At 38.0% G+C, this 12473-nt stretch overlaps 1 protein-coding gene across 1 annotated transcript in view; it reads left to right on the top strand.

Annotated features, from left to right (window-relative positions):
- Positions 1 to 12473, top strand: part of exoc4 (exocyst complex component 4) — a 154380-nt gene that overhangs the window by 28610 nt on the left and 113297 nt on the right. Inside the window, exon 7 of the mRNA XM_034313148.2 lies at positions 169 to 343. Coding sequence (XP_034169039.2) covers positions 169 to 343 — 175 coding nt within the window. The remainder of the gene's footprint in view (positions 1 to 168; positions 344 to 12473) is intronic.

Here is a 12473-nt window from a genome sequence, read left to right as displayed (position 1 = left end):
AATGACTGAACGAATGCTCATATCATTTCTAGAAGTCAGGTAGAAGCAGCAGAGGAGGCGGGGTCATGAAAAAGGTCACTGTGTCATTTGACTTGACTGTATTAATTGTTCTCTCTCTCTCTCTCTCTCTCTCTCTCTCTCTCTCTCTCTCTGTGCTGCCACCGTCAGGCTGCTCCTGGAACTGCTGGAGCTGCTGTTTGACAAGTTTAACGCCGTCGCCACGGCTCACAGCATCGTTCTGAACCATCTGCAGCAGATCGTCGTGTCTCCCAGTGGAGCTCAGGAGGGCATCAAGCTCTATGAGCAGGCTGACGTCTCCGCCAAGATCCAGACCGTCCTACAGGTCAGCAATCTATTTATTTATTTATTTTCCAGTCTCACACTCAAAACTCTCGCTCCAGTACTTCTAATTAATTCTAAACGCTACTAATTATGCAGTACTGAGTGCCTGTTTATTTATGTCTTGAGTATTTTAGACATGTTTTGGCCGTCAAGTCCAAATTCAAGGAAAATGCCAGCTACTATTATGCTTACAGATAAAAACGCTTAATGAATAATTAGTGACTCCGTGACTCAATTTTCCATCAGGCGGTCACTAAAGCCAGGAATGAAAAAAGTATCTTTTGTACGTGTCAGGTGACGAAAGAACATTTCAGTAGGAATAACTGTATTCATCAAGGATTTGTGTGATAAATTTAACGCAGATTTAAACTTTTGCAGGGTTTAAATGTCCAAGAATTGAAAAAAACTGATATTATCCCACAGTGCTGTTATATTTATGGTTTCCTGGCAATGTGGCAAGATGTGTGACAAGCAAATGCATACTGGAGAGTTGACAGACATCAACAGTGGTCTTGGTATTGGTTATCAGTCCAGTACCATGCTAATTTACTCGTAAAAATACTTTCAAACAAAATGTCTTCATGAGTGAAATTAACAGCTCTTTCCCAGTAAGTTGTTCTTGAAGATCAGCCACTATTGTTCATTCAGACTCAGTAAAAACAAAAAAGTCTTTTAAGTACAGCTGCACAGAAGTGAAACAAAATTCGCTTCTCTTCCACTGGATGCTAGCTATCTAATGTAGCTAGCTAGTGCACTTCAAAATCAGCTAGTTTACCTTATAAAGAATAATGGTGTTAACTAGTAAAGAGTATATATAAATATCTAAAAGCAAAAGGCTAGTAGTGTAAGTGCATTAACACACACACACACACGTGTGCTTTTCATAGCTGCTATGTGAACCCTGGAAACGTTAACGGAGTGAATAAAATGATGATCCCTGGTTGATTATTACTCATTTCAGTATCAGTATGGACAGAAAACCCGTACTCGCTGTGAGTAAAATGTGTATTGATGGTGTTGCGTCCCTGCCGCAGCGTGAAATGTTGAAAAGAACTCTCAGTGTTTTAGAAAACACATCTCTCTCTGCCAAAACTTCCATTCCATGATTTCAGAGCTGGCAAAAAAGCAGCGTTAGTAACTAGGCGGAGTGCAATCTCATTACACACAGGAGCTCCGTGTGCTGCTGCTGTTAGAGGAGACAGGTGTGGAGCTGAGTGCAGCGCTGATATTCACTCTCTCTCTCTTCCACGCCTTGCTTAATTTGGAGCATGTTAATTCTGAAACATTGACACGTGTGTGTGTGTGTCTGTGAGAGAGAGAGTGAGAGGGAGTGAGAGTTTAGTGGCAGATTGATGGACAGGTGAGGTTAACAGCTGACACAGAACCCCACTGAGCATCATGTGATAAACGGTGCCATGCACAGTGTGTCTGTGTGTGTGTCTGTGTGTGTGTCTGTGTGTGTGTGGGTGTGTGTGTCTGTGTGTGTGTCTGTGTGTGTGTCTGTGTGTGTGTCTGTGTGTGTGTCTGTGTGTGTGTGTGTGTGTGTGGGTGTGTGTGTGGGTGTGTGTGTGGGTGTGTGTGTGGGTGTGTCCTTGTGTGTGTGGGTGTGTCCTTGTGTGCATTATATGGTGCATTCAAGAATTGTGTATGTGCATTTAAAAGTGCTTAAGAGGCTTCTCTGTGTCTAGAACATTAAATGATGAATAAATGTTGCAGTGTTTCTCTTTTCATCTCTTGTTCCTGCAGTTCCTCGTCTCTTTCTGTGTTTTATTATATTTCATCTCAGGAGAGAAAGAGGCAGAGAGTGTGTGTGTGTGTGTGTGTGTGTTCGTTCAGGAGAGCAGTTAAATGAAATGAAGGAAGGAGAGTGGCTGTGGAGGCTGAGAATGAGTAAATGGGTTTGTCATCACTCCATCAGCCAAGACGAGGAGTAACACAGCGACACACACACACACACACACACACACACACACACAGGGAAAGAGAGTGTCCATGGTTAGCTTTCAGCGGAACGTGATCTTTTATCGTGATCTCTTCTCTGGAAGAGGTAATGTGTGTATTTTAATCTATAATACTGAATGACACACAGTTTAGTCAGGTTTGTAACTCATTGTGGCGAGTGGTCACATGTAAAACACACCACACACACGCACACGCACACACACACACACACACATTCTACAGATGTGTTACACACCAGTGCAGTGTGTAGGAAAGGACTGAAAACATGGAGTCAAACCTCTCCTAGGTTGAGCTCAGGTTTATTTATTTATTTAATTAAATGTTTTTTAATCTGTCTTCTGATTACACGCAAGTCATGGATTGGATATGAAATCATGGAAAAGTTGTTCTGTTCCATTTTCTCTCTCTCTCTCTCTCTCTCTCTCTCTCTCACACACACTCAAACACACACACACACACACACACACATACACAGACACATATAGAGGCACAGAGAAATAGCATGAACACAAAAACAGGCATGGATAAAAGCTTAAAGTACTTAAAGGTCAGAAATGCTCTAAGCAGAAGTTGGTTATTTTTCTGTAAGAGCATATCACAAAGTGTTTTATCTCTTTTTACTAAAAAAAACAACAAAAAAAACAAACAAAAAACAGTAGATCAGATATAGGAGAAAAAAGAAATCCTTCCGATCCTGTAACAAATGGAAAGTTTTGAAATTGGTTTTGGAGATTAATTTGTTGGAAGTGGATATAAAGAGACTTGACTGTGTATTTTGTTAGGATTTCTTATAATATTTAAACTTTATACTTTATTTTATTTGCCAAAATGCATTTTTGTTGTCATGCTTTTATCTATATATTTTGTCCTTTTTTGAGAGATGCGAAATGCTGCCAAAAATAATTGAATAACTATCATTTTCATATCAGATGAGTACCGATATCGTCTGATACTCAAGGTATCGTTATCAGAAAAAAAGTGATTTTGTGCCATCTCTAGTTTTAGTTTCTAAAGAAAGACATGGTGTCTGTTTTATCCATTTATAGTTACGTTTAATATCGTGCAGTGTCTGCAAGGCTTGAGATAGTAAAGCAGTAGCAAGAGGAGTGTGAGCAGAGTTTTTTAATTTTCTACAAGTCTCGCAGCTTAAACTCAGCCATCACTGTGATGGCACGTAATATAATCTCTCGATTAGAATTCTCATAAAGAGAGATGAGCTTTTTTACATTTAGTCGTTTGTATTATTATTTTCTCCACCATATTCCTTTTCTCATCATTTTTTTAAGTAAGTGACAAAGACAGCTTGGCAGGTTTGGCACGCTTCTTCTGATGATTAAGCACCAGCTGCCTCGGGCAGTAGATCAGCACATACGCTGTCTTAAGAAAGAATAAAACTGATCTCAGGTCAGTGAAAAAAAATGTATCATTATAAAGAAAATTGTAATGGAGCTGGTATCACTGTGGTAGGAAGATAAAAGCAGTTTCAGGTAAAGGGAAACGCCACGAACACGAGACCCTTAAGTAAAACATCTGAGGCTTTTTCTTCCACATTTTAACTTTCTTTTTAATTTTATTTTTTTTTTACGCTCAAGGCCAAGACACGATTTTTTTTCCAGCATTTTATGACAATTTTATCCAAAGCTTGTAATGATTTCACCCGGAGATATGAACTGGTGCTGATCCCTCTATATCAAAAGTCTTCTTTATTAAAGCAAAAAAAGGAAAATGTATAATTTTTAATGCTCAACTGCTCTTGGATGGTTGGCTTTAATTATATCAGACTGTTAACAAAAAAAGTTAAATTTTAATATATTTTTTTAAATTCCCCATTTAGAACATTTTCTAAAGTATTTCTGTGCTAATTAGCTGATTACGCTAGTATTATGTATGAGCTAAGTTGGTTATGTCTCTAAATAAGCTAGTAGATATACAACTTTTTTAAAAATTTATTAACGAATGATGCATTGTATTTTTTTTTATCTGTTTATAATTATGTTTAATGTTGTGGAACAGCCTCTATTTCTGTCTCCTCTTGTAAGTTCCTTGAAATTAATACAACAATTACATTACAGAGAAACCAAAAAACGCAAACCCCTCTGTACTGAAAATGTTGTAAACCTTAAAATTGCAGCTTTACCTTTGACGCTGGTGACTATAATAAACGTCATCTTACAGAAAGTATCACCATATAGACGATACACATGTTTTTGAAATCCGTATATGTTGCGCCTCCATTATACATGTCTATAGAAACGATAATGATAAACCTATGATTTGCCGCTGCGCTACTGTCAGAGCTGATGTTATAGAAAATAAATCGGACCAATCAGAATCGAGAATTCATTGGTGCTGTGGTTTAATATGCCTTTAACAGGAACAGGGTTTATGACAAAGTGCGATGAGATTAGTGGTAATAATTTTGCTTAATAAGGCAGAAAAATGGGTGGACGTATATTAATAGCCCTGCGGTAAATCATGATGGACTAGTCAACTCTCAGCTCCCTGGATATAGTGATGAGCTGTGGTTTGAGAGGAAAAGCTTAATGAAACCCTGTCTCAGGTGAGAATGAGCCATGGGCATGGCAAACATGTTCGCATGTCGATAACCTCTTGTTCGTCTGGTGCTTAGACGGGATCTTGTTATCTTTCCCTCTCCCTCTCACTGTCTCTCTCAACTTTCATTCTGCTTCTCGGCCAGGTTTAATCTGTCTCCCTCCATTCCCACTCCTGAGAGAGAGAGATGACGTGCATTGACCTTTCAGCTGAACAGGAGACATGACACTTCTGGGTGGACGGATGAGAGAAAAACGTGATCAGTTCTGTTTGTAGGCTTCCTCCTGAGTCTTTCTCATTCTCTTAACTGCTCCCTTTTCGGTCATTTAAAGGATGTGTGAAAGTTTTTAAAATTTTTTCTAAAAGAATTATTTTTTTAAGGGAGCCAGTATTGTTTGTTTTGCTCTAAAATCTGTAACTGTATCCATATTTGAATTTAATCACTAAGTGGGTGTGGCCTAAACCAGAAGCACCCCCTCCTTACTAAAATGGCAGCACTGTCAGCATGGTGAATTCTGGCACTGACAGTTCTTCAACCTCAGCTTCATCACTCCAGTTCTCAACCAGAGATGTATGCAAAACTCATGCAGTTAGTATTTTTGTTTGTACCTGCCTGTGATATATTCTAATATCCAGTAGGCTAGTTTAAACCTCCGCGACCCCTAGCAGGCATTTACTAAGGATGAATAAACAAACACTGTAAATACATCAAGTGGCGCCACATGTTCATGTTAAACGTGGTTTTTGGTTGTCCTGCAATCTTTATATCTGACCACTTGCTCTCATTAGTAAGAAAACAAAAGCCACTGTCCTGTACAGCCTTCCAGCAAGCTTTCTTTTAAAACAATAGCGTATCTACTTTTGTATGTGTATTTGTAGAACACATTCAGAGCACTTTAAGGACTTTAAGCAATCATGGCAACAGGGACAGCTTCGTTGGCTGGAAGGAAAACTGAGCTGTGCTGCTATTGTGTGAATTTATCGTACTCAACAGAATGTGAGGATTCGGCAAATTAATTTTATGTGTTTTGGGTTAGAATTATTTTTACAGTAGATAACAACACTGTTCCTTGGTCATACCATCAAGTTAACGGACCTATCGGTATCGTATAATGCAAAACCTTCCTCTGAGATTAGTGTATTTACGAATGCATAAAACATTTATTTCTGATTTTTCTCAGTTTTCTGCCCATGTTGACCAACCTGCCAGATCTAACCAGCTGCCCTGAACCACCTACACGTGCTTCCACTGAGACACGTGACACCAGCCAACTTCTTTTCGAGCTGCTGCTCATGCTGCGTCACGCTTGGAGGAGAGTGCTATCTGCTCTCTTCCACATACATAAGACGATTGGCTAGCGTGACTGAGTGACGGGGCTAAGAGAGTAGCCTTCACTCCCACACTTGGCTCCTGGCCACAGATGGCAGTGGCGTTGTCACAGTTTGAGCTTGCGAGCTCCAGACAATAGGGTGAATGCTTTTTGATGCAAGTATTTGTATTGTTTCATCATACTCTATTGATTTATATGTTTATTTTTTATCTAATTATTTGAGATATATATATATGTATATATATATATATATATATATATATATATATATATATATATATATATATATATATATATAATATGTATATATATATATAATATGTATATATAATTTTAAAAAGTAAAAGAGGGTTTTTATAAGATGAATGAGTGGTTTAAGGATTGAGTCCAACACCTCTTCTATATTGCTTTGGGATGTGCTGCTAACTATGAAGAAGAATTTTTTTTAACACATTTTTTTTTCCCCCATATTTTTGAGTCTATTGCTTGATTATTACTGTGAAATTATATCTGCTCCAGATGTCTGTGAAACCCAAGGCGATTGGAGTCCAGCCCTACGCTGTGCTTAATGAACAGAGAATATAAACAGTTTGTAAACACAGCGGAAGACGAGCGAGAAGGAGGTTTTAGAGATCCTTTGAACCGCAGGCCCAAAGCTTAATTTTTTTATTAGCGGACACTGAATCAGTCAGGCATCTCATTGCACTTTCATTTAACCACAGCCAGTTTGGGGGAGTCGTGTTCACTCTTGTTTTGTGCACAGCTCAGTTAGCCTTTTTTTTTTTTTTTTCTTTTTTTTTTTTTCTTTTTTTTTTTTCTTTTTTTAAAGTGCTTGACGCCTGATGAATCAACGGCTTTGATGTGACGTCTCGCTGCTTCACACTTATGCATTGGGAGAACAGAGAAAGTTTGCAAAGCTGTCACTGGAAAAGACGCACGTGACTGTGTGGTTTTTAATCTCACATTGTGTGTGTATGTGTGTGTATGTGTGTGTGTGTATATGTGTGTGCTCTCGTGATCTGAGCAGCATAACTAAATGAACTGAGAATGCATGAAGCCAGAGAGAGACAGAGAAAGTGAGAGAGAGCAAAAAACACAAGGTCATTACAAATGATCCATTCTGACAACTTGTTTAGTTGTAGCTTGAGTCTCATTTCCTTGGAGAAACTGGTCTGATGCCTTTTCATTGCATGTCAGTGCTACTAAGACCCGTGGGTGGAAAAGCTAAATTACCACAGTGTTGGTGTGTGTAAACAGCAGACACATGGCAGCTAAATGCATTATTGTATTTTAGTCTAAATGATGTATTGTAAATGGCTGTAGTTTGCATCACACTCGTAGACTCATGAGAGTTTCCTGCAGAGTTAAATAATTGCGGCAGTGTGTGGTAAATTTCTTTCTGTCTCGGAGCACTCGAAGGCCCACGCTCCTCCGTCCTCAGGCTATTCACCCAAAATCTGCTGGTTGTTCTTTTGAAAAGCGCAGCCTTTGGAATTCATTAATTATGGCTGTAATCAAGCATTTTGTTGTGGCGTGTGTGTCTTTCTCAAATGACTTGGCTTGTACTGGCCGCTTTGGGAAGCATTGACTGGAATTGTAATGATCTTATGTTGCTAATGAGAGAGTTGGAATAGAAAGACCTCAAAAATGGTGCAGGTTCAACAGACTGGAGATATCAGTGCATATAAGGGCGTACTCGCACTAGGCCCGGTTGCCTTGTCCTGTGCCCAAGCATGATAGTCTCCCCTCCTCACTCCCCTACATTACACTTAACGTCCCAGGCCTGAGCACACTTATGTCATTACAATGCGACTTTTTGTTTTGAAGAAAACAGGAAGAACAGCACTCTGGCACAGCACAATGGAGTACATCATTGTAACGTTATTTACATTGTGGTTAATTTGGAGTCATTTGGGGCGTGGTGACACACAGCCCTCTCACATGCCTAACAGATTGCCTAATAGATTTATCACTTATGCAGCGTAGCGATTTTCACTTAATTGTGCTGCACATATCAGAATATTTTTACAGGGGCAGCTGACTTTGAGGGAGGAATTTGCAGCTTTACTCGCTGACTAGAACTCCTGTTCATCAGCGAGGTGAGAACCAGACATGTTATAAACCCAAATATTCTCATCCTCCCAAATGTTCAGTAAACACTGCACCTCTGCCGTAGACCAGAGTGATCCCTTTGCCGCCATGTTTGTTAAGTGGAACAGTCGCATCATTGACGTCATGTTTAGAGTTTTGTGCTAGTGATCACACTAAATGTGTACCGTGCCTGAGTCCAACTGGACTGTGCCCGAGCCCACCTCTTCAAGCGGGCCTGGACACGGTTCAGCGTACTGTGAATATACCCTAAGTCTGTTCCTTTCAAAAATCCTTCAACTTCCTTCTTAGGGACGTATCAGAATTATGCCCAACAAGAGGGCAGAATATTTTCACCTGAATAAGTTATAGCTTCCATGCTGTAAAAGTTGAATACAAGATTTCAGTATCTGTTGTAATAAGAGCTAGAAGTTTCTCTCACAGCTGTATTTGGGCGACCGTGAGAAGCACATCAGTCTCTGTGTGTAAATGTGGTGAGTCATAATTTCATAATGACTAAAGTAAGACATGGCACTGGGAGAGCTGACCTGTTAATCATATAAATTGTTGAACACATTATGGTGAGTTAGCGAAATGATGAAAATGAGAAACATTAGAAGAGTTCGGAATAGAAGCAAATTTCCAGACACTGCTCTGGAGGATGTGATTACTTATGGCTCACTTCCTCACCTGGGATTTCATTAGTCATTAGCTACTACTATTAGTAAATGTTAGTGCTATTACTATTCAATACTAATAATACAGCTAATGCTACATACTACTAAATGCTATTATTATTTTTGCTACTACTGTACGTTACTACTACCAAATGCTTCACAACTGCATACTACTACTGCTAATACTGCTACAAAATGCTACATAATTAGTACTACTACTACAATTAAATAAAAGTAGTAGTAGTAGTAGTAATAACAATATTTAGTATTAATTGTAGTACTACTATGTGAATTAATAAAGTGATATGTCTATCTATCTGTATATCTACTACTTTTTTACTACTACCTTAAAATATTGTTACTACTACTATGACAGATAGGTACTAAAAATGATCCTTCTCCATACTACTACTACTAAATACTGCTACATACTACTGCTTTTTAATACTACTGCTAATACTACTGCTATTATAATACTACTAAATAAATTATATTTCTACTACTCCATACTACTACTGCTTTTTTACTACTACTATTAATTATTGTTACTACTACAGTTAAATGCTACTACAAAATTCTACTACTACTACTACTACTACTACTGTATGTGACTGCTTTATTACTTCTACTACTAAATATTGTTACTACCACTAGGACAATTAAAACTCTTACAAAATGCTATTACTACTACTCCATAGTACCTCTGCTACTAACAAATGAGGTTATTAATACTACTACAACTATTAAATACTACTAAATTCTACTACTTTTAAATGCTGCTACTACTAAATTTTATTATCACTACAACCACTACTACTATTTTTATTACTACTATTACTAGATACTAGTACAACATAATACTAAATACTACTACTGTCCATGGCATGATTGTTGGTGCCAGATGATGGCTTGAGTATTTCAGAAACTGTTGATCTCCTGGACTTTTCACCCTCTAGTAGAGTTTACACAGAAAGGTGCAAAAAACAAAAAACATCCATTGAGCAGCAGTTATGTGGGCAGAAACAGCTTTTTGTTGCGAGAGGTCAGAGGAGAATGGTTTGAGCTGACAGGAAGGCTATGGTAGCTCAAATAACCACTCTTTCAACCATGGTGAGCAGAAAAGCATCTCAGAATGCACAGCACCCTGAATCAGAGGCAATCTGAGGCTATCATGGGCACAGGCTCACTGAAACTAGAGAGTTAAATGCTGGAAAAAGACAGCTGTATAATTTAATACAGTACAAAGCAAAAAATGTGTTAAGAATGTGAGCTAGCGTTACATAGGGGCAGTTTTTGAATCTAGAGATCCGGGTCCAGAGCGAACGCAAACTTTTATCTGAAGAAAGATCCTCACCAAGAGGCTGGGCTATGTATGTGCCTTTGTCCTTGATCAATAATAATTCCCCGAAGTTAAAGAACTAAGACTAATTTGGACCTAATTCTGTTACATTTTCCTCTAATACATATCACATCTCTGATACTGATGTAACGGGACAAATGTACTGTGTGCTCCAACATTATATATAGTAAACATTATTTAAATATTTATGCATCCTTCACTGGTAGCAGCAGTGTAATAACAGCGAGGCAGAAATGAAACGCTTAGCTGATTGATTGGTTTTTAATTAAAGATGACGTAGTCACGTTTTTGTTGTTGCTTTAACATTTTAATCAAAGTGTCATTTCAGTGTCCTGCCTGAGGCATCTTATTTGCATATTGATGTTGAGAAGTGCTGTGTAATCGATACTACATGATTAATCATGCCTCTTTTTTTTTTAATATTAACTCTTCTATTCATGGCGTGTATGTGGAGTGTATCATGGAATTTAAGGCTAATAGATTTCTACTAAAGCAGGCTATGTTTCAAGGTGCCCTCAAGTCAAAATCATGATTGAGTGGGTGCAGAATGGGGCTGTGCAATTAAATAAATTAAGTATATATTAATCAAAACACACCTTTGCTCTCTGCAGTTACCTAATCACAAAAGGCTGCAATTAGCACCTTACATTTCATAGCATGACTAGTTACACACAGCAGTACCCATTAACAGATAGTGCTAATAAGTTACAGGCATTTTTATTGTCTACAGTATGAGTGCACTCAGGTTTTTATGCTGCAGGTTCAATTATTATTTTGTCGAAGGTGCATGTGTTCACAGAGCCACCCAAAGGCTTTGGTGTAAAATGGCTGAATATCAAATGTACAAAGAGCCTTAACATAAAACTAATGCACATCACAATATTGCACAACAAATGGCAGTTGGGCATGATTTACATTTATTGATTTGGTACAGGCTTTTATCTAAAGTGACTTTGTGAAGGAGAATACAAGCATATACCGTTCACTCTAGAAGTATTCGCACCCTTCACAGAAATGAGCAAAATGTAAAATGGCAAGATTACTAGAACTTAGTAAACTAAGGAATTGTCTTTCACAGCAAAGATGTCTTTCTCAAATCAGGAACCACTTAATAATATTTTATCAGATTAACTTAATTTTGGGTGTGGTATATTCCAGAAAGAATATTAAAGTTAGATAGACATGCTGTCAGAATCTACTAGGAAGCTGGTATGAAACACTTCTGCTCTTTCTTTAATTATAAATCTATTTCATTATAATGCCAGTGTGATTTTCTAGGGTGATTTTCTTTTAATAATGATGAAGAATGTTAATTTAAGATAGACAAAAAACAAGTCCAAATGGTGAAATACTGGAAATTTCTTTGCTTTTATTTTAAAGTCTATTACTTTTTTGTCAGAATGACTTTTGTTAGAGCAAATTATTTTCTCTAGGTGTTATGGGGAAATATTGAGTCATTTTTATAAAATAATCTTTACACACACTCACAGTGCCCATTATCTTGACGGGTGCCAATAGTTCTGGAGTTGACTGCTGCTAAGTGGTTACATTTTATTCTTTCTCGTTTTCTGAAAGATGTCTTTGCACTATGTTTTGATGATTAATTAATTACATTAAAGCCTGCAGGTTTATGCCAGCTGGATGTTGTAATTATAGCAGTGTGTAATGTTGCATTTGATAGTATGGCAAAGTTGTGCACTGTAGCTCATGATAATTATCCTTTGTAAATGTCACAATTAATCGCTGAGGAAAACACTGAAGTAAGAAGCCTAACTGTTCCTACACGTAATCTTTTGTAACCAATAGTCAGAGTGGAAAGCTTGGCTGTACCTCATTTGTTGCTGATATTTAAATCCATTAAATTCAGTTGTATTTGTATAGTGCTTTTAAAAATAGACACCTTCACAAAGCATGTGGACTTAGATCACTTATGAGCAAGCCAGAGGCGACAGCAGCATCGAAAGGCTCCCTGAGATGACATGGTGCAAAGACGTCTTTCAGAAAATGAGAGAAGAAAGTTTAACCGCTTAGCAAAAGTCAACTTCAGAATTATCGGCACCCGTCAAGATAATGGGAGAAACCTTGAATGTAACCAGGCTCTAAAGGGACTCTGTCCTCTTCAGGGTGACCCTGGAATGAAGGATTATAAATCATTACAGT

Source organism: Pangasianodon hypophthalmus, chromosome 18 (genome assembly GCF_027358585.1).
Source record: "Pangasianodon hypophthalmus isolate fPanHyp1 chromosome 18, fPanHyp1.pri, whole genome shotgun sequence".
In the NCBI taxonomy this organism is placed as follows: domain Eukaryota; kingdom Metazoa; phylum Chordata; class Actinopteri; order Siluriformes; family Pangasiidae; genus Pangasianodon; species Pangasianodon hypophthalmus.
Note: the sequence above shows the minus strand (reverse complement) of the source record. Positions and strands in the feature narration are given on the sequence as shown.